This window comes from Haemorhous mexicanus, chromosome 3, assembly GCF_027477595.1.
Source record: "Haemorhous mexicanus isolate bHaeMex1 chromosome 3, bHaeMex1.pri, whole genome shotgun sequence".
Lineage (NCBI taxonomy): Eukaryota > Metazoa > Chordata > Aves > Passeriformes > Fringillidae > Haemorhous > Haemorhous mexicanus.
Genome location: NC_082343.1, coordinates 58,149,726 through 58,173,638, shown reverse-complemented (window position 1 = coordinate 58,173,638; position 23,913 = coordinate 58,149,726). Strand labels below are relative to the sequence as shown.

The 23,913-nt window shown below is 39.1% G+C and overlaps 1 protein-coding gene across 1 annotated transcript in view; it reads right to left on the bottom strand.

The window, feature by feature from the left end:
• The window catches only part of SYNE1 (spectrin repeat containing nuclear envelope protein 1), a 290,126-nt gene extending 267,367 nt beyond the window's left edge, over positions 1 to 22,759 (bottom strand). Inside the window, exons 1-2 of the mRNA XM_059841964.1 lie at positions 22,655 to 22,759; positions 13,623 to 13,888 (exon numbers count right to left, since the gene is read on the bottom strand). Of these exons, the coding sequence (XP_059697947.1) occupies positions 13,623 to 13,686 (64 nt within the window). The 5' untranslated portion in view covers positions 13,687 to 13,888; positions 22,655 to 22,759. The remainder of the gene's footprint in view (positions 1 to 13,622; positions 13,889 to 22,654) is intronic.
• Positions 22,760 to 23,913: the final 1,154 nt, after the last annotated feature.

Genomic DNA, 23,913 nt, shown 5'->3' with positions numbered 1-23,913 from the left:
TCCTCACTGTGACTACAGAAATCTAGTGAACTTAAAAATGTTAAGCTTAGGATTTCTTTGCCATAGTGACTTTTTAACACTACGTTTATCGCAGTCTTATTCTGAAGGGTTTTTTTTTTTTTTTTCATTGGTTTTGCTTTCTCCTGTATGGGGAAGGAGACAATTTTCCCTGCAAATAAAGCAGAGTTTTAAAAGGGTAAATCTGCCAAAGCAGCTTATGTCCGGCATTGCTGGCAATCAGCCACCAATTCTGTCCAGTCACAGGCCAAAAAAAAACCTAAAAAAATCTGGAGAACAGATGATCAGCATCCTGTAGCACTGATTTGAGACAGAGTGAAAGAGGTCATTTAAATGAGCATATGGTTTAAGAGACAAGCTATAGAGTTGTATCTTTATTTCTCAGCATCTCAAGTTGAGTATTTATATGCAAGAATATAAATCTAAATGAAAGTGCCTACAAATTTTGAGGATAATTTCTATCCATAAATCTGAACCAATAGCCACTGCACATTCTTAACCATATGCAAATCAGCTACTAACAAGCTTTTAATTCTTTCTGGTTCTGCAGCAAAACCACAAAAAATGTGGAAATACAGATAACACTAAAATAATTGTTCTCATCTAAGACAGTTATTAGAAAAACATGTAATTAAATTGGAAGGTTTTAGAGTGTAAAGCAATTCAAGCAACGGATTTTAGTAAAAGAGGCCAGAGAACCAGAAGGTAACAATTGACTAGTAAGAAACTACTCTAACTACAAGTGCTCAAGGCTTTAAATTATTTGGAAACTGAAGTAATCACCTACAAAATGAGATCCATTTATCAGGAAGAGAGAAGAAATCGAGGTAGTTCTTTATAAAGGACTATGGACAGCGATTGCTGTTGCCAGGGCAAGTGTAAGAGAATGCTGCAGGACCAGGGAAGCACAGCTGAGCATCCACCTGTCATCTAGTAATTAGCAAACAGCCAAATCCTGCCAGGGAGCAAGCAAGTAATGGTGGTAAGACATTTTGGTTGTACCCTGAACTAAAATTACTTATTCAGAGGAAAGACATCTCTTTTTTGCACGTAAGGATTTTGAAACATGCTCTTTGATGTTAATTGAGAATGAGAACAATCCACAAACAATAACACAGTTGAAACTCTTGCCATGCTAATTTTTATGCCCAGAGATGTAAAGCAACTTCTCTCTTTTTTGTTTTCAAGGGAATGTTAGTGCTCTTCTCAATATTCAATCTTCTTTCTTCAGGTTGTTTTTTTTTTTTACATTTCGACCTATCAGAAGCCTGTATGTGTTCCTTTCACTTTCACTTCCCTTTCTTTCACTTCTGTGTAAATTGCTATGTGTTAGCTTGTTCTGTTTCCTTGAAAATACATTATTCAAAGCCTTCTAGCTTTAATTACAAATTTATCTTTCTCATAGATGTAAGTAAAGCATTACAAGATATGTGTGTGTGAGTGTGTGTGTGTTCTGATTTCTGTGCTTTACAATCTCCTTTGGCAAAAAGAAGTAGCCAAGTGTTGAGAATTTTGATTTCTCAACTCCAATCTTTTCCTTCCTTACAAAGAAAATTCAGTGGAAATTTTCATGTAAGTCTTTATACACACACACACACACACGCACACACACACACACACACACACACACACACACACATACATAATATATTATTTTTGCATTTCCTGTGACATTACTATAATTCAGCTTGACAATTAGTTTTAAACTTAATCATAAGCCTGGGAGAATAACCTGAACACCTTAACTGCTGTCACTAATGTTATGTTAATAACTGATGTCACTGAACATAGATTCCAGGTTTGGCCTCATTTAAAATACGTATCTGCTGGAAATTAGCATTCCAGTTAGAGAACCCTCATTGTATTGTCATACTTTAAATAGCTGCACATTTGCAGCCCTGAGGTTTGGCATTTTAACTGCAGCAAGAGTAATTTCTTTTAAAGTACTGCAGTCTGTAAAACTTTGAAGCTTGGTTACTAGCATATAATAATGTTGAATACATATAATAATAATGCATATAATAATGTAGAAAATGTGAAGAAAATACACTGGTGAAACTTAGAGTGTGACTTTTCAAAGATGCTGCTGAAGATATAAGTCACAGATGTTAAGGCAAATTTTAAGGTACTTCCTATTCCTGATGACACTATTTCAGCCCTTCAACAGGAACAACCAGCTATTAATAATAAACAAAAAAAACTACTTGTAACTACCAGTGGGCACATGTGGTGCTGATTTCTGTCAGTACATAGATGTGTCCCTGATTTGTAGAAACATGCTGGTACTGAAGCAACTCAGTAGTTTTAGGAATTGATTTATTCTTCCTGACTGCAGTAAAGGCCATGTTGCATCCTACACTTACACAGGAGTTGGTGAGAATGAGACTTTTCTGTTTCATTCCAACCCAGACAGTGACACTATCTTTATTTCCCTCACAGGTTGAAATGTGCTACTTCACTACATATTTGTCATACCTGTTTCTAAAGCCAACCAAAAACCAAACCAAACAACACCCCCCAAAAAACAGCAAAAACCCCCACCTTGATTAGTTAAGAATTAGCACAATGGCATACCATTATTTAATCTCATTCATAAATGGATGTGTTTTCCTATTCAAAACTGATGACGTCTTACTGATAAATACAAAGATAATTTTTTTTTTTTATTCAGACAAAAATGTGCCCAGGGAATACAGGATTTAGATGTGCTCAAGATCTCAAATACATACACAGAGAAACACTAAGTCTGAACTATTAGTCTCTTAGAAACCAGATGTAAACACAACCATGATTCCTCTAATTTGTTCAAATCACTTCTGGCAGCTGATCACACCTCCAGCTCTCTTACTAACCACAAAAATGAAAAGGCAGGCTCAGGATTGTGAAAGAAGAATTATGCAACAAGGCTTTGTACACGCTCACCAAAGTGACCAAACAAAAGGCCATTCTGGAAAGCAAGATCAGGAAGGCAGATTATACAACTAAACTCCTTTCCACGATAAAGTGCAATGCAGAAGCAGCAGATTTTCTGCTCCTGGGAAAGTCAGCCAAAAAAAAAAAAAATCAAAATGAGCTCCTGTCTCTTTGGGAAGCAGAAAGCAAAATCTTCACAGCAAGATTTAAGGTTTTCTATTCAAGAAAGATTTCATTCATTGGAATGAAAAAGCAGCAATCAATACAAAGCTTTCAATATAGGTATAGTTTATAGTTTTTTAGTAGGATGAATTAGATTTTTAGAAATGTAAACAAGGTGGTCACATGGCTTCACTTTTACTTAATGGATTAAAGAACAAAATTAGTAGTTCCAAGATAGCCCAATTACTTTATATTACAACTGCCGAATAACAAGAATTTAGATTTAGAAATATTAACTATGTTTAGGGTATTAAATAAATTTGCAAATAGTAAATTTGTAATTTCTTAATACTAATTAGAATTTCAATACAATCTCATTGAAGATTTTTTAATTCACTTAATTTGTTTGTCCATGGATTATAAAGAACTCAGGTCTTGGAAGCTGAAGTAAGGCATCTAAAGAGGTATTAAAAAAATACACATCATGCCTTTTTATGGCAATATCTATTTCCAGGTGCCCAAATGCCTTTTAAAATCTTATTCTTCTTGCAACACACAACTTCAGCAATGCAAACCAGCCAGAAATCCAGGTTAATTAGACTTATGTCCTGTCTAATAAGTCTCAAACCAGGGTGTTTTATTACTGCAACTCACACCTGCTAATAAACATTTAGCCTGGAGACCTCTGACAACACAGTGGCTTGGTCACCTTTTTTTCCCACTGCTTTGTGATTGTTCATTGCATAGTCCCACCTTTGTCTATCCTGTCCACAAATTTGAGTTTTGGTTGATTTAAGAATCATCTCACCACCACAGTCTGAGCTTCTGTGCCAATACACTCCAGTGGGGGAATGCCAGCTGGGCTACAAATATGAGTGAAGGGCCCATTCTCAAGATTTCTCTCCTCATCTGGATGGGAGCTGAAGCTTTGTGACTTCCATTGAAAGGTATTTGTTGTCCTCACTGTACCAAGACACATCAGATTCACCTGTGAGTGACTGGACTAGGAATGCCCAGGCTGCAAAACAGCACTCAGCTCCCAGCAGAGAATGATTGGGCTGGTACAACTCGCTCATAACTGCTGGAACTGGTGATGCTGACTCTTGATTCTCTCCTAAAAAACTACATTATGTTTCTGCATTACCCAGTGGATGTTTTTGGAGTCAAGTAAAAGAGAAAATTCATCTTGTGTTATTTGTCTTGTATAAGCCAGGAGCAGTTTGAAGCCTCAGAACTGGGAATGGCTGCACCACATGGACTTAGAAAAGCTTAGAGATGTCTTGGCAAATGAGACAATAAAAGAGAAACCCTGGCCAAAACAAACAGAATAAAGAGATAGGTCTTTACACAGGCTTAACTGTAATAATTTACTTTAATTTCTTTGGGAGAATGAAAGCACAGTCCAAAAGTGAATTTACTACAAATTACCATAAATTCTTATAAACAGAAAAGTCTGAGAACGAAGAGCTCCATTCCTAAGTAGGATTTTTAATTTTTTTTTCTAATATATTAAGTCACTGTAAGCAAGTAAATATTCTCCTGTGCTACACTGGTTTGGCCACAAATCATCTTGAGTACTGTGCTCTTGCATGTTGAGTTGGGGATTTTTTCCCCTCCAAGACCGGAAAGCTATCAGTAATACTCTTCACATACAATTGCTGTTGTAGTTCATTCTGTTCACCTTATGGAAAGAAGATTTTTTCCTCTCTTTTAATGAGCTTAAGATAAAGTCTTTACAGAACAGCTGCTGCATTGACAAGGTCTGTGGCTTTCTCGCAATAGCACCTTAAGTAAAGAGACTTACAGGAAGTCCACACTGTACAGTGAGGACACTGTGCCCACCCAGGCACACTGATGGTGACTCCCAAGCAAGCTGGTGGAGGTAGGACAGGCCATGCAGTTGTGGCAAGATACATGAGCTGGCTTCTAATAGTAAGGGACAGAAAGCAAGGGAACATTTTACTACATTTGTACAGGCCTTTGGCATCTCCGTAAGGGGATGATGAATTTTCCCAGAATTATACTCGCACAGCTAAAGCTCAGTGATTTGGATAAACTAAATCTCAACTCTCGTTTAGCAGCAAAGGCTATGTGGGTAAAAGGTGGTATTAAATATTCTAGATGCATCTCTTATCTGGGTGAATACAAGAGTCTTCAGCTTAGAGATTTACAGGTTTTGCAGGGTTGTGTCACAAGCCTAACAGTGTTACAACGAGATTACATACATTCTCCATAGTCACTTAAACCAATGGACATCAGGCAGGGCATAATCCTCTTAAAAGTATAAAAGACTGTGTAACAAATACTGAAAAGTAATTACATAAAATCTAGTGAAATTACGGTAAAAGAACCTTCACAAATGACATCTCAAAATATGTTAATGTTTATGTTCCAAGTAATGAAGTTCCAAAAGGTATTTCACAGCAATCTCTGTTAACAGCAATGACTCCTCAGCAGGGAAAGCATGAAGGGCAGAAAAACAGAGAGGGAGGGAGAGAAGGTTAAGGTACAAGCTCTTGGCCCCCAGGCCAAGCTGTGCAGGGGCTGAGCTGGAGTCCAAGAATTGTCCTTGCTGTGCAGTAACTCAGCATTTCTCCTGCTTACCTGGAGGCTGCTTACCCTGAAACATCAATCTGCTGTTCTGCTACTTCCCTAACCGTTCTGATGTTGAATTTCTGAGAACTTAAAATAATCAGGATCTCTTTCAAAGTACAGGATGCAGGCAAGTTTTCAGTTTCTTTACACCCCTTCTGTAAAGAACATTGTACATGGAATGGCCCTAACCTAAAGTCTATAAAAAAATTAGAATAATAAAACTTACACCCCAAAACACTAGCAATCAAAATCTGAGTTTTAAATATAATTGCTGTGCAATTAGCAATCAGTTATAACTACTTGTAAAATGTAATAATATCTTTCAAACATCTCTTTTTAGTTTGCCATGAAGACATCAATTCCAAAGAGCTAGAGAGGGGGGTTGTGGTGGGTTTTCTTTCTTTCTTTCTTGACTTCTGGATTCTTAATAAGTCATTGACACTTCCCTCATAAAGCTCCTTCTCATATTGGATGAAAGAGAGAACAAATAGCCTGTTTTCTTGCACCCAGTAATAGATGATTCCCCTGGATACATACAACTGCCAACTAAAAACCTCAGTGTGAGTCTAAAATTAGAACTCAGTGATATGAGTCACAAGGAGAAGCTTTGTGATAGAAATGAGAATATTTTAAAGCAAATGCAGTCTAAAGTGCAAAATAAAAATGGCATTCCATAAAAAAGTCTGTGGAATAAATTACTAGTAACTGTTACGTGTTAATTTTCATCTATGTGTTTTTTCTGCCTGCAAGCATATTCTTTAAAGTATATTATCATCCTGGTAAAGAAAGATGGTGAAGCTTTTAATTTCTACAAATGGGCAAAACATGATTACAGCAAAGTTGTAAAAAGAAAAAAAAAAGAGAACTTTCTCATTGAAATATTTTGCCTTTATGTTACAGAAGTCTCTACATCAGTGTCAAAGCATGATCAGCAGTAGTTCATCTACGAAAATATTTTAATCCCTAATAATTAGTAACAAGAGGCATGTCCTCCTGCATTTTTCAGTTCTTCTAGTATGAAAAAACAAGAAATGTGGCATTCCAAAAGGGAGCTATTGTCACCACCATTATTTATGGTGATGACAATAAGCTATGTTCAAATTTAATAACACACCAAAATATATTGTAGGGAGGTATTACAGCACAGCTCTGAGGAAATAAAGTTTAATTTTTCAAGCCTGCAGTGTATATAATAGAAATAGGAAATCACAAACCAGAAAACTGGTAAGTTGTCTAACCTGCATCAAAATATGTCATCAAAATATTTTGAATCTATTCTGCTTCTTGATGCCCCCAACCCAAAGCTATTACTAAAATAACTGTCTAGCAGCCTGTCAGAATAGAGGGGGCACTCTTAAAAATAAACACTGCAATATTTTCCTTCTCAAAATCTCTACTAAGCCATCAAAACTGACACATAATTGTCCCTATTTAGACTTCCTGAAATATCTCTTTTCACACCAGTAGCAAATATGGCAGATGTTATTTTGAGACAAAATCTTAACTGAAAACAGTTTTTGAGCCTAAGATAACACTTTATCAAAACCAAAATTAAACAGCTGCAGTGTGGAGGCCTACATAAAAACTTGTCAAATCATAGTGAGCAGCACAGAGCTGCTGAAGACAGTTCATGTAAAACACAACTTGCCTGACATGTTTTGGATATCCACTTTATTTAAGACACAGCATTTTAACCACTATCTATAAAATTGTCCCAGGAAGATTTTCCTCTTGCATTTTGCCTCCTACATTTTGTGAAACAAATCTTGTCACTGTTTTAATAGTAGCATAGGAGAAGAATTTCCATTTTTGAATTGTGTTTCTTCACATCCAAATGAAAGCAATCTCAGTGAGACACCACCACATCAGCCATTTTCTGCCCTAAATATATACTTTATCCCAGATGAAAATTGGAAAAATATATTGTTTTTTCCTTAAAAAACAACTCAAATGCAAATATATATATATATATATATATATATATATATATATATATATATATGCAATTTATATCACCTGTGTGATTATTAGTGCTTTGTATCCTGGTTGACTAACCAAGTGGAAAGAGGAGAACAGATTGTTTTAACAACCTAGGGAAACTGTACTGTGATAATTAAAAGTGAAAACAAGAAAAAAAACATAAGTAGGAATATGTTGATTTACATTGTTAGTTTTGTGGTCAAAGCCGTAGAAAAAATGTAAGCAAAGAGATGGCAACATTAACTTTAAATAAATTTCTAAAAATTTACTTTAAATCACGAACTTGAAATTTATAATGATAAAAAATCATCTAAAAATAAGAATACAGGACCATGCCTCACTGAAATACATTCTGCATTTCACATACTGCCCCAGGACTGTGTTCTCATTGAAGAGAACACAAAGTGAAAGCTAACTGCAGTTAAAAAAAAAAAAAAAAAAAAAGGGCAGCATATGGTTTTTTCCACTGAGATACTTATTGCACCATATGTCAAAAGAGTCTAACTATATGACAAAATATTCTAATATAACATGATACCTAAATTCAGTTCATACTTCAGTCATTTGTACTACTCGTGAAATGTTTTGATCATATCCTTTCCCCCATGATTTTGCAATACCTACAGATAGTTCAGAACTTCTTTACCAGCAGTACATCAGATTATTGCCATCACATACCTGGGTCAGAAAAAACCTGAAGTGGATTCTCACTGAACTTGTTTGCATATGCATAAAGCAAAATTAAATACTTCTAAAAATAATGATATTATCAAATATTAACTACTATTTTACTTGAATAACTCCAGGTGCAGACTATCCTTTTACATTTTTTTGTTGTAGTAGATGAAAACACTGTTTTTACCCTTTAATGATCTTCTTTTCAGCTATGATGGTAGGGGTTTTTTTGGCTGTCTTAACCTTCACACAAAAACCTTGTATTTCAGGATTTTGCTCTGAAATACCATTAATTTAAATTTTCTCACACTGAAAAAATAATAACAAAGAGACTGAAATCCTGCTTGATTTTCTCTTGTTAAGTAACATACGGGCTGTAATGTTATTCAGATTCCCAATTCATCATTTAGATTTAGCTGACCTTCAGATCATAGAGTTCATACCAGTCAATAGAGTCAAAAATGCTTATTTTCCCTTAACACACTGTCAGTGAGTAATGGATTCCCTTAGATACAAACACTTCTCACCCAACAGACTAATAATTTACATTTTCTGTAATTCAAGAAAAATCCAAGAAAGATGCAGGAAACAAACTGGGACATTATAGATAGTGAAAGACTGCAAAGAAAAAGCATCAGCACGACTACAAGGAAACAGTATACACAAGAAAACTGGAGAAGAAGGAAACCTTGACCAGAGCAGTGTTTGTAATACGGGGATAAAACCCAATTGTGCAAAGATGTGCAGCATGCCCTTCCAGATCAAGCACACCTTTTATATTTTGCTGACTTTTACAAATCTTGCACTTTGGTTTTGCCGACAATAAAATGATAAACAGCACTGAAGGAGAGACACTGCCTTTTTCCCAGGAGCTCACTTGGCTTCTACAAACCAATTCTCAGCTGGTTCAGGTCTAAAGTAAGAAGAAGAAGAATACTGGTGAAAACGAAGTTTGGAATGTGCATGCAGTGAAGCAAGGTATTTGTTAATCACCCTAGCTTAGTGTTAAACTGTGGCTCTTGGCACTGTTGACTTAGAGAGAAGGGCAGAGGAAAACACCAGTAAAGGTACACATTAACAAAGAGAGGAAAAAACCCATACTGTTTAGTTAATGGCTGCTGGTATAGAAAAGAAATGCTAGGCTGTAAAAAGGGAAGGAAAAGAAGAGGCAAACTTAAGGCGAAGGGAATGGGGACAAGAAAGGAAGGACAATCCAGGAGAAAAACAAACCCACAACATTCTGTGAACAGTGCTAATGTAAGGAAGGCATAAAACTACAGAAGATGATAGCATTTGTATGTATTTTTACATAAAATAAGGACTGGTCTTGAAGCTAATTTGACCTGCCTGTATTGAAGCTTCTCTGGAGTGTATGAGTAGTACTAGAACGATTATCTCCTTTCCAGCATGGTTAGTCTTCATGCATGATCATGCTGCTTGCTTTACCACCTTAGTTTTTCCTACCTCATGAAGTGTCTCTAAGTGACTTTACAAAACCCCAAAATACCCACAAACTAAAGAGAGTTTAAGAGCCTAATAAGAACAGTGGTGCAATCTAGAAGAAATGAAGATTGATTTTTTAACGCTTCTCTATCATTTGTTGAGGGTTTTTTAAGACAACACAATTATTGCCTTGTAACATTATATTGTTTAATTTGTTGTACTTTGTACACTCTAGAACTGGTTTTACTGCATGGAGTTAAAATGGATAAGAGTCTCAAAATACCACTAATACCACAGCAACCTTATTTGGGTGGCATATATGTTTAGACTTTAATGCAGATGGAATTTTTGGTGATTCACTACAGAAAAAGGAAAAAGTGTCCTGTTTGACTAAATGGACCACCCAATGATGATACTCACAAAAGTCTTCATTCAGCACAGACTACTAAATAAAATATTGAAAGAAAGAAAAACACAGAGGGATGGAAATGTGGGAATTAGAAAAGCCTGCAGTAATACTATGCTACAGTGACTGTTCAATATCACCTTACAAGCCAGTAAGAACAAGTCAGCATAATGGAATAACAAGGTCCTGAGGAATGGGACAAATGAGAAATTTCCTTTTTTCAGGTTTTTTTTTCTTCTTCATAACTGCATGAACATGACTGCAGTTTGCCTGTAACGGTGCATACTAACAGAAAATGTTTCATTACATCATAGCAGAGGTTGCAAATTCATAAGAGATTTACCAGCCTGTGCTCCAGCACACTTCGGTTTGATATTTGTAGCTGTCAAAGATGCTTTAAGAATCTTTAGTGTACAGTTACAATGCCAATGAACTTGCACTTCCTGTAGGCTAAGAAGCAGTGCTTTTGTGCCAACTGGCTTTAATTCCCAGAGTAATCCAAAACCCAGTCCCAGGAATGTAACTCATATTGATGATGTACACCAGTCCTGCCCAGATTTTATGGGTGCTTTTATAATATGAACGACTAGGAAGCATAAGGTACCGTACAAAACCTAGAACTAGCAAGTTTGTCTTGGCTGTTTGTCCCAGGTGAATTTCTGAGACAGTGATACACAATGTCATTCAAAAACTCTCTATATGTACAGAGTGTATTGCAAGTATCATAATTACCAAAGGGAAGTGACTGGAAATATTTATATTTAAAAACCCAAATAAACAAACAAAAAACCCCAACCAACACAGACAGATTTTAGGAGATCATATATAGTTGTGTTCACTAAAAGAGTGTATAGCAGATATTTCAGAACTGGTGTTGAGAATCCCAGTGAAGAGTGGCATTTTTCTGGTATTTCCTACGCTCTCCCACCACAAGCACTCACTGGAAACCCGTGAGGCAAATTTGAGAACAATGTGGAGGAGGGAGCACAGCTTGCTTTACCTCTCAATGCTGATGAATTTCCACTGACATCTTGCAGCACTGTCTAAACAGTATCACACAAGAAGAACTCTCCTGCCTCAGCTTACAGCCAGGTACAAAAACAGGTGTTGTAAAGCACAACTGCTGCTCTGCACTGACTGAGGATCCCCCAAACCAGTGCCATTCCTGTTACACCTTGAATGCTGTCAGTTCCTCTCTCACCTTGAGCTGTGCTCCCGGCTCTGCACTGGCTCTGGGCTGCCACACAAACACACCAAGAAATATCTCTGTGCTGCTATGCCCATCTACTCCAATTTCAGCTGACTGTAATTTCTGAAAGGTGGAGCAACCTCAATACACAAGGGCTTAGGTAGTCGCAGTGCAGACTGCCTGCTCATCCATAATGCAGAACTACAGACTAAAAAAAGATTTAGGCTCCAAGCACTCTAGCTTTGGCACAGGTGATTTATTGAAATAGTGCATCTGCAGCAAAACTCAGATCCCATCAATACCAAGCTGAGCTGATTTCATCAGCTATTTGAGAAGCAAATAATCCAGTTACAGGTATGACTTGATATTAACAGGCAATGCCAAATTTCCATTTGGTTCATATGTTTTCTTTACAAATGTCTTCACTTCAGAATTCATGTAACTGTTTTTTCTTAATTTCCAAAAATAAAATAATATAAAAACATTATAGCAGACTGAACTATGTATCAGATTTCAGCAGAGCCAAATATATAAAAATGAAGAAAAAGTGTAAAAAAAACCCAAAATGCAAATTACCAGAACAGCCATTTTGTCAGCAATAGCTTTACAGATGTTCAGAAAGTTAGCACATAACAGTCTGATAATTAATGGCCCCCATGCTCTGTAAATACCTTCTGTAGCATCCTCCTTATACATTGCTTCAGAGTACCAGCCTGGATAATCCTCCCTGAACAGAGCTCAGCTCCCTGATGCTTTCCTTTGCAATATGTCTCCTTAACCTTTGAGTACATTTCTCTCATGCATTTCTTCATATTCCTCAGAAGGTCTCACAGTTTCATAATTATTTCATTTCACAGTGTCATAATTATTTCATTGCTACAAGTCTCTCAGTATTTTTTTTTCTGGAATACCTACTAAGAACATGAGTTCATACAAATGTATAGTATCCTGTGGTATATACACACTGTGTCCTAAGACCCCTGCCTGCTCTGTGGGCAAGGCTGCCTCACTGTGCCCTTGCAGTCTCATTCAAATCTACCTGGAGTGTCTTAGTCTAATGCTTAAACCATAAATCCTCTGAGCATGAAATATTTCCTCACTCTCTGTTTGTTGGCACTTTGAAAAGCCATTCTCCAACATCGTGGCTCAAGAATTAGCAGACATAAAAACAGAATGGGAACATATAGATGTACAAAAGGCTGAAGAAAATCAAGCAGAACCATGTTGGAATTGATGAAGTGCTGCAGCAGGTCTAAATAGAACAGACTCTTCCATTTATCTACTGAGGCTACATGGAAATCATTGGTAATAGTAGTAGCTGGTGGCTGGGAAGGTGAGTTCGGATCTCCTGAACTGAAAAACAATAAATGGAAGGAAAACCCAGGAGGAGATTAGGCTTCCAGATTTAGAGGATGCAGAAGGGGGTATCAAAGCGGGTATCTGTGCATGCAAGCTTTTGCTGAAGTCAGCGGAAACTAGTCTGTAGAGGGAAGAAGGCCAGGGATTTATGATAAAGTTTAAAACTTAATAGGAGTGAAATCTACAGAAGCACTGACAATTTGTTTTTAGTCAATATCATTACTTGAATAAAAAATCCAAATTCAAGCTTTTAGCAGCAGCAAATAGATGTATAACTTTTAAGAAAACACAACCAATTTATTTAGTAATTCTATATTACAGGAACATAAAGCCATAATGAATACTCAAAGAATATTGCAAAGACCTGTGATGTGATATGTTATCTAAAAGGTCATCAACTTGAGGACTCATAAGCTCACTGAGCTATGAACTCTTCAATGCTTAATGATATAATAAATCACAGTTCTCATTGCTAAACTAATAAATATTAGTTTATCAGTATAAAGTATCTACCAGATAGCTTTGTAGGTGAGAAAAGGATGGATATCAGTTCTATTCTCTTTTCTATGAGAAAACTGATACACACATCAGATTACCTGGGAGAAACAGAACCAAAACCAAAGTCTCATAAACTTCAATTCAGTGTACTGTCCCATGGAGCCATGCTCATGTCAACTGCTTTGAAGCACCACTGCTTATGCTATGCCAAAGGAGACATATAATCACAGCCCTTTGGATATACTAGAAGCATGTTCCACTAGATAAGTGTAGAAAAGTTACTAAACTTCAGAGATATTGTTCTGACAGTTCAGTATAGTAGAAAACAGGAACTTCCATTTACAAGGGCGGGGCAGAGAGCGCCAGCCCAAGTCAGTCCCTTACCTTGAAGCCGTTGCATGACATTGGCAATGTCTCTAGATCTTGCCACTAGTCGGGATGAAGCCATGATCTCTTTGCAGCGAGTCCACTTCCCCTAGCAGAATTCTCCCTCCAAGCTGTGGAGCTGAGTGAGATGAGGATCTTGAACAGTCTCCTTTTAGTGTTCAACCCTCAGCCGTGGCAGAGCATCCCTGGGCCAGTCAGACACCTCCAGTCCAACGCTGGCCCCCATAGGGCTGGGGCAAGGCAATGGTCAACAACCTCAACACCTGAGAAAGAAAGTACCAAAGTTTAGAGGAAACTTTTACCAGCTCTGATAAACTAAGGAGTCTGATTTTTAATAGCTATCTTAACAGGTATAGGGTTTATGTTTTGGCAGTAGTGTACGCCCCAACCAAAGACATAATTAATGCTGAAAGCTTGCTTGGCAATCATCAAGCAGAGTGAAGCTGCAAAAACAAATCATTAAACACAACCGGCAATATACCAGACATCAATGCTTTCTGAAGATGCTTGTGGATATTGTTTTAGAAACAATAATAATGTTATACTTATTAAAAGTAATACTGTAATACTTTTTAATATAGAGGCTATTAAGCTTAAAAGAAACATAAAACCACTTTTAAAAATCCAAAAACTGTACAACTCTCATTCTATTTCACCACTGTAGGAAGGAGCATGTAACAGAAACTCATTGATCAAGATAACTCCTAACTCCACTTGACAATGCTGTCTATTCTGAAATATTGAGATTAATATACTTCATTATTAAATAAAGTTGTATTTATATTCTTTTTTTTGGTATAATGATGCTATCTTTTGTGTCATTTAACATCAAAAGCTGTGAACTAGAATTGCTACATGAACACTGCTACACTTCTGCATCTATAATAAAAATCTATGTGGCTATAAATCTGGTCTAAAACTGATCTAATTAGATTCTTCAGATAATGCTATCACTAACCTCTTATCTTCTGAGGAACAAGTGCATGTTGTATATGTGCGCAGGGATTTCCCTGATAAGAAATGTATAGACACCACGAATAATTGGATTCATACCATATACTCTGCGTGCACCCCAAATTCAAGATGATATGCAGCTGATCAATATCACAAATGTGAGTGGGTTCATTTGTGTTATGCAGTTTCCTCTCTTCCTGGCCCCAAGGTCTGGCAGGGAATAGAGTCCTCCACTATCAGACAAGCCTTTAGGCTGCACAGCTTCAGGCACGATAAACTGTCCCAAAGGAGCTGTGTCAACATGTAAGGGCAGCCAGAGGAAATGATATTTCAACATTTCCTTTTCTAACCTTCAAACCATGCCTGACCCAAGGCACATCCTGCTTTCCCTCTTATTGATGTTTTTTATTGTATGTTTACCTTGTATTTTAGATACCTAAATGCTGCTCAGATCAGCAGCCTCAAGCTGGCTTTAGATCAGTGGAGCTCAGGGAAGCACACTTCTGATGGGCCACAGGGCAGACCAGATTGCAAAGTCCACCCATGTCTCTGGGCCGTTCTCTTGCATGCCGTGGCCTCCGTGGTACTTACACCTACTCCAGACACACTGCTGCTATTTTTACATATGTCTACACTTTACATGACATGTGAATTCTCATATATGTGCAGACACACGTGTGTCTGCTCTTTCCTTTACGAGCCTTCTCCCCTCCACAGCCCTTCCCACCTTCCAGGCTTCGCCCCACACACTTCTTGGGGTGCACAGGGACTCTGCCTATCAGCCACCACTTCCCAAGCATGGAGAGGCACCCTGGCAGGAGCCTCATGCTTGTGTCAGCCAGACATGAGAAGGTGCCACCAACACACCTTTCAGCCACAACACTGGCTGGGGCTGATGGTCCCCTGGCGTTGCTAAATCCCTGCAGAGAGCATCAGCAACAGCACACCCAATAGCACCTGACTGAGTGGATGGGGAGCAGGAGGAGGATTTCTGCTGCTTGTGCTCACACATGACAGCTTGGTGAACTTTGCTTCCTCTGCAATATTTAAATGAAATATCAGCTTTCCTAACCTCATCCAAACCAGAATATTTGTAACACAGTGGGTTACAAGTAGCCTTGTTTCCGCAGCAGTGGCACTGCTAACATTTTGAGCAATACTGAAAGCTGGGTACAGCCACTTCTGGTAGCAAGCTGCTAGACTAATTTATGGGCAGGGATAAGGGTTATTAAAAATGCCTCATCTGATTGGGCTTTTGGCTAACAGCAGTAACAATATCAGGACACCAGTTTCACTCACACTGTGACAGAGCTGGCATAAATCAGCTGTACGTGAACAGATTTACAGGAGCTGTGGAACATGCTGATCCAAGTCCAAGTTAAAAGAGTCTGGAAAAGTGTTATGAAGATGTATGTTCAATATACTTATACAGCAGGCTGAGTCACTGTGCACAATAAATGGCAGACTTGCAATTAATAATTTATTTAGCTGATATTAAATTATATGCTGCATAAGAAGAATGTGAGCTTCTAAATATGGCTCCTCATTCAAAAGCTCCTTTGCAAGCAGTGGGAATGAACTCATTTAAAGGTGACACTAAGTTAGTACAGGTGGGAAGGAAAGATTCTCGTGTGCCTAGTCACCTCCACAGGCAGAAAATCACAGCTCAGAACACAGCAAAACACCAGCAGAGCAGATGAAACAAAGCTTCATGCACCCTTCTCACCTCTCTTCAGGCAATATCTAAAGTTTCACAGAACAAAAAATCCAGTGTGGACAGTCACATATTCAATGTAATGTACAACAGGAATTTTTCATGGCTTTTACAAATACTTAAAGCCATCAACAAAATATTTTTTCCTGCTGAAAGATTACTTTTTTCATATTTTAAGCATTAAAATCTTATTTATTTGCATATTTGCTACACAAAATAATTTTAATAAATGGAAATACTTTTAAATTTTTCGTGCCAGACACAAAGATGTGTCTTCAGATGGATATGTTTTCAAAATACACAGGTTTTTAATAAAGTGCATGGCTTAAATCTTATAAGCCTTCACCTGAAATAAACCTGAAGCTACCCCTGAATATGAGCTTGAGCTATTCCTAGTTTTAGCATTCAACAAGTGATTATTCAATTTTATGAATTACTCTTTTTTTTTTTTTAATCTGAACATACATGGAATCAACATACAGGGTTTGCATATAAATTAGGCAAATCTTCTATTACATTTGCCACTTTTCTGGATTTAATGGATTAAGTTACACTGACACCATTTTCTTATACTAATATCCCAGTACTCTGGATTTAGATGAAAAGAGTAAACATGAACTTCTCTCATATAAGAGCCATTAGAATTTATTAAATTGCAGTTTAAAATTCTCTGGATTATTTTGTTCCTCTCTTCAAATGCCAGGAAAGGGAGATATCTGTGCTATGGAAGAAATAAGAAAAACACCACATCTATTGTGGGCTAACTTTTCTGGGTCCCCTGTTTAATCCTCTTTTTCTCACTGTGCTCAGGAGCACTTTGAATTAGAAAAGATATTTTCCTTTTATTGGAAAAACTGGAATACCATTGGCAAGACCAGACTGCAATTTATCTTTTAAAGTTTGCAAAACATATTAAAGGCAAGCAGACTTGCCTGTCAGCAGTGTGGTTCCAGAAAAACAAAGAGACATCCACCAGGTGCAGACAACATATGCAACGAGCAACAAGGGCTGAAGATAAACCTGACCAAGAAGAGGTAAACAGTTCTCTGACTGTACTTCATGTTGCCACAAATTGCAGATTCCAGATGACCCCACCAGTGGTTCCTTCCAGTCTTAACCATTCTGTGATTCCCAGTACATCAGGTTAATGCCACATATGTCAGCCAGGAGAAGAAGGTACTGATGTGAATATATGGCTGTACTTGGAAATACTGTTTTAAAATTCTATAAACTCCCATTACAGCACCAGAGTAGATAAAGAAACTCCAGATAAACAAGGATAAACAAATAATGAACAAAGATATTGAAGAAAGCAAGAAATAGACAGGGGCGGGCAGTGAAAGGATGTTTCTAATCTGGGACATTTCAAAAAGATATTTGAGAGGACAATAAACAGAGTAATAAATTCAAGGAAGTCCTGCAGCTAGAAGACATTTACAGATCAAATGTTACACAGATATAAGAAATCCAGTGGAGTAACTAAAATAACTATAGCATATGAACTGAACAGAATCTCAGGAGCAATTGAAATAAGGTGCTGGGGTACCATTATATACTAACAAAGAGGCAGACTTCCCTGGTAAGCAAGAGTTACACAGAACTGATAAAGAGAAAAAAAAAAAAAAATCCAGGAAAATAATTTCCAAGCCTGGTTTACTGCTGTAGTGCTAGAAGTCCACTTTGATCCACTGATTCTGTTTCTGAAACAGAAGAGGTCTTGGAAATGCTGCCAGGTTGATAGACACTACTGGAACAGATGCAATTCTGTGAGACAGCAGTGAGCCAGTCAGGAATAAATGACTCACAGAAAGATAGGAACCAGAATTTTCTAGAGGTTATAACTGCATTTTTAAACAGCAAATTGTCAGAAAAACAGCTGGTTTAGGTTGGGTGTTAGTTGTTAGTGGGAAGAAAATGCTAATCAATAGAAAATAGCTCCAACTAAGGAAGTGATTGACATTGTCCAAAATATTACAAGAATAATTCAAAGCATTTGAGCAGGTCAGGAGATGATCTAGAAACACAATGCTTAAAAAATAAATAAATGGGAGATCAGCAGAGCGGTCAATTAGACTGAAAAGCACAGTGCCTCCCCTGTGAAGCAGGCTGGGGCTTTCTTTAAAGCCAAAGTCTTGCAGCTTTACACCTGTTCAGAACAGAATAAAACTGCTCCAGATGTAACTGGAAAAGCCATCACTCAGAAATAAGTGGGCAGAAACAGAGCATGAGAAGTGAAGAGCACTGCCATAGTGTGTGCTGAACACAGGCTTGAAGAGAGACATGCTAAAAGACCATCTGAAATAAAGACAGCAAGCAAATGGTTTTTAACCAGATAAGTAAAAAGAAAATAGAGAATAAGATCAAGGCAAGATTAATTTGCTTCAATTAGTATTATACTGATTTTTCCACTAAAGATATTTCTGATGGACAAAGGCTAGACAACAAATGGAAGCAGCACCTCTTAAATAAACTCAAAGTTAAAAGTGGAAAAACTCAATAAAATTCATTCCAGGATATTGATAACCATTAGATTACATATCGAGAATCCATTTGTAAATTTATTTGAATACATCTGTCAAGTTGCACTAGATGCCTACTGGATATATATAAAATCCAGAGCTAGGATGAAGAAGTGGGTTAAAGTGATCCAACAGGGTTCTTGTATTTTCCTCAGAGAAAATGCAGTATCTCCTCACTGATCTTCCAAAATCCAGGCCAACAGAGGAGTCCCTTTGGTAATTTTTTCTGACAGCTGAACTGCAAGTTTGCAGTTGCTCGCTTAAACCCAGTGCAGCAGAAGTGTATCAGTGGATACTGGAACTTTCCCAAAGGCAATGGGACATAACTGTGCACCACATAAGATCATGGAAAATGCAATTTTGGCTCTGAAAGGTGTTTTTGATGGTTGAATACCAACATCGTCAATCTGTGCTTCCTTTCTCTACTGACAAAAAAAAATGCATTGAAACAGGAGCACTGAAACACAATGTTCTTTCTCACTGACCATCCAACCTCACACTGACTTAATGTGCAGCAATTACCTGGAGGTATTGAAATTTGTTTTTCTTGGGAAAGTGGGGCAGCAGAGAGAGAGAGATTTAGATCCTTTCTGGAACTCCAGATGATTTTGGTTCATCTAGGTATCCTTAAGCGTATTTTGGAGTTGAACAAAAGTTTTTTATTCCGCAGAAGCGGGAAAGTCTTGCAACAGCAATTAATAATTTGCAAGTTCAAGGTGATTGGCACATCTGACATTTAAATCTATGGCATATATGGCACACAATATTCTATGTTTTACCTACCATTAGGTACCTACATTACGTACCATGTACTCCAGTACTTAAAAAATACTTGTAGGATCCTACTCATGCACATATCTCTGTATGTATTTACATTTCAGCAAGTGAGCATTTTACTATCTACTTTTTATTAGTATTTTTGTAAGATGGATGAAAATCCACTGGTGTGATTCTTGTCTTGAAAGCTGTAATTCCATTTGAACAGAAAATGCAAACTGTTCTAGGAGAAAACAAAAGGCAGAGACTTGCTTTTTTAGGAAAATTGGCAGAACATACATTTTTCGATGCAAAGAAAGGTCATTCAGACTTATTGATACAAAATGTTAAAGACAGCCTAAACTACAATTTAGTAATCCTGTTATTGAAATTGTGCAGGAATATATTACAGTCATATAGCTGTTGGTAATAGCAGGAGACTGGGATCAGTAGCTCATTACCTTCTACAAACACAGGATATAATCCTTGCCTAAAAGAGCTTACTATCTGCGCAGACAAAGACAGGGTGAGATTAAGATCAGAGGTCACAATACACAAGCAAATAGGACAGAGTGAAGTTCACATCTGAAGTGTAAGCCAGTTAAGGGTAGGAGAATTGTTCTGATTTTTCTGGTTTAACACTGATGGCACCTAGGAGTTCTGTGGCATAACATGACCTATAGCACAAGACTGCTGCAGAGGAACATCTGTGGGAGGAAAAATAAAAAGGACCACTAAAATAGAAAACACTGAAGCATCTCAGGAAAGGGTGGGTCAAACCAAGTTTGAGATAAGCAAGTAAGCGTCAGTTCTTTGCTATTCCTGCACATCTCCCAAGCAAGAAACTTTGCTATACTATGTTTATAACTTATAAGCAAGTGGCAGACAACTGCCAAATGAATGCAAAAGCAGAAACCCCTCTGGTTTTCCCTTTAAATTGTGCCTTAGGGTGAAACAAAGCCAAAAGTCCATTCACTTCACATGTACACCACTGCTGTTAGTTTTATGACCTCTAAGGAGACACAACAACTCTAAAGTTTTGTCATTAGCTATGGTAAGGAGCAAGTATAAAAACAATTGTTCATGTTTGATATATGTACTTTTTCAATAACTACTGCCACGAATTGATAAGAAAAAAATTGAGCCATAACTGACTTCCTTTAACATAGCATAACTGAGGTGAGTTAATGCAGTGTCTTGTCTGAAGGGTGAGTGTATGTACATTCCTCTGGGGACCAAAGCTCTGCAGACCCCCACAATCACTCTCACTATGCTGGCCTTGAAAGGTTCATGCTTTGTCCAGTGCTTCACCCAGGAAGATCCTCTTCATTGCCAGGAACTCTTACTCTGTCCCCAAGTGTAGCAGAGTGCTGCTCTTCTTTCCCTGTGCACCTCTGTCCACTCTGATCCAGTATCAAAGTTAGTTTCTTTGAGCAGTGTGTTTGCTGACAGGCTGTGTAACTCTGCATGGCTCACGTGAAGTTCTTAAGGTCCCCAAAAAACATCATTGAGGACTCTCATATTTTATAAAGAGACAGTAATAGTGCATAAAGGCATATAGTTATTACAAGTTTCTTGTGTCTGTATTAATTACAGCAGTCCAAATCACTACTGAAACTTATTACAATAGCCTAAAGTAAAAATAAAATAAAATTTTAAAAAATCTCAAACATATTTGGATTTACCTGTAAAATATGTAAGCACTGGTATTTTATACTCAGCAACATGGAATTTCCATTGACATATATTATTTCTGAAGGTAATATTAAACAAACAAACCAAAGCAGACACTATGAATAGGAATTAAAGGAACAGGTGGGAAGTGTAGGGATTATTCCTTCTGCATTCACATCTAACAGGGTTTGCAAAGATGAGAATTTAATCATTGCAACACGCAGCACCATGCTCATTCTGGAGAGCTCCTTTCTCAGGGCAAAGCATCTGTGTGAAACATTCCAAATAACAATGCCTGGCTCTCACCAGAAAAGAAGGAACTCCAAAATTTTAACACTGTACCTTAGAAACCAGTTTTTTCATGTCATTCAGCACACAACAAACATTTACTATAACAAACAAAAAAGCCTTACCGTTTACCAAACAAAATGACATAGCACCCTGTTTTATCCTGTCTGGTGGCAACATATTAACATAGCCCATCAGCATTTGGGATCTGTTTAATGTTGAAGTGCACGCAAGAATCACAGAAGTATTTATCAGAGATCACGGGGAGCAGACAGTCCATCACTAGTACTACTACAGGAAAGCGTGTGCCTGTTAGGAGTCGTTCAACAGGCTCTGCACTAGCCGAGTTCTGGCAGGCAGCCAGAAACACCACATACTATTTCCCGACAAGCCACATAGGTATAAATCCCTCACAGCCAGATGCACTGGAGTTTCTCTCACCATCACACAGATTATTTACATAAGTATTTCCTCATCAAATTCCAGTCTATGATCTTTTATAGCAGGTTACTAATACTCCTTACAAGCACTTCTCCTCAGCATGAATATGGTTGTCAAAATCCTAGTAACAACCTTGTCGGTGAGTATTTCAGTAGGTCTTACCTCCGAGGAGTTATCACACAAGCCAGGGAACATATGAGCTCTACGCATCTCGGTCGTGGTGCACTTGTCCTTTTTGCACCATCACTGCGTGCAGCTCAGGCTAAAACTGGCTTCCCGGGAGCGTCCATCAATGGTCACATTTCCTTTGGTTAACTACGTTTTGGCCTGCAGTGTGTGACTGAGCATAAAACGGGCTATCTCTGCAACACACACGTACGTGCACTTCAGGAGGAGAACCACCACAGCCCTCCGCCGGGTCTGTCCGCTCCGAAATGGCAAAACCTCAGACCCACCCCGGACCACGGCCAAACTCCGGCAAAAACGGCAAGGAGTTTCGGATTCACCCCAAGACAGTTCTGCATGGGGGGCAGGAAGCGGCCGGGGGGCAGCCAGCAGAGGCTGCCCCGTGGGACCCCCTTCTTCCCGGCCGCGCTCCAGCCACTCGCGGGCTCACTGAAGCGGCGGCCCCGCCGAACACCCCCAGCCCGGGGAGCCCCCGGCCCCGCGCCGCCGCTCCTTACCTCAGCCCTGCGCACCGCGCCGCTCCGCGCCTCGGAGCGCCCGGCGCAGCTGCCTGGTTACCGAGCACAACACGCCGCGCCGCCCCGCCCCGCCGGCCCGCGGCGAGGAAGCAGGTGCGGGGGTGGGGAGAGGGCGGGAGCGCGGTGCGTGTGCCGCGGTGCGTGTGCCGGGGGTGCCGGGCTGCGTGTGCCGTACCTCCGTGTGCCGTACCTCCGTGTGCCGTACCTCCGTGTGCCGTACCTCCGCGTGCCGTACCTCCGCGGCGCTTGCCGGTGCGCGGCCCCGCCGCCTGCGGGCTGCAGCCCGTGCCCCGGTGCCCGCTGTCCTTGCGCGCATCGCGGGGGGGCCGCGCCCCGCCCCGCCCCGCCGCGGCTGCAGCAGCAGCGGCAAAGCCGGGGCAGCTTGTCCGGGGGCGGCTGCGTTGACTGCTGTGCCGGGGAGCCGTAGGACAGGACACCGTCCTCACCCCCGAAGTGCGTTCTGGCGAGTAGCCGAAATACTCCTGAGAACGACTGTATCGAGCTGTCCCTGCTAATTACTAGTGCTATTTATATTACTATTATTATTATTATTATTATCGCTGCAATGTAGAGCTTGCTGTAGGGCATTACCTTTGGCGTAGGCTCCAGAGCATCATCACGCATAAGGCAGAGAGCTGCACAAGCAAACTGGGACAGCAGCTCTTACATAACAGCAGCAGGACAGAAATATTCAAAGGAGCTGGCAAGACGGTCTGCCACTTTCTAGCTCAGACCACGCTAACCATGCAACAGTGCTTGTGCCCCCAGCATAAAACACGATTCTGCCTCTTCCAAAGACATTGCACAATCCCTATGACTTAATTTTGCTTTTTCCCTGCTTCATTTTAATTGATGCCATTAAGGCTAGCTTCATGCAGGAGACAGAAGGATATTTTTCTGCTTAAGAGATGGATCATCTCTGGTCTGTGTCATTGGGAAAAAAACCCACTCATTTGGAGCTGAAATTGAGAAGTTGAGAGAAGCAGTGCCAATGAACCTCTTAGTTTTCATCATTTCTGGCAGTGCTGCAGTGATTCTACAACATTAGCATGCAGAGTGTTTACTGAGTGGATGGATAAAATCTGAGTTAGGCAGCAGAGATTACTCAGCATCACCCTGTCCTTTAGCACCAGTGATAGTAACATTGGTGCTACCCTCGTGATAGGAACACTTACAATTATGGCACCTATCCCAACACTTTGCAGTTATGGATTGCACACTTGGAGCCAGGGTCCTGT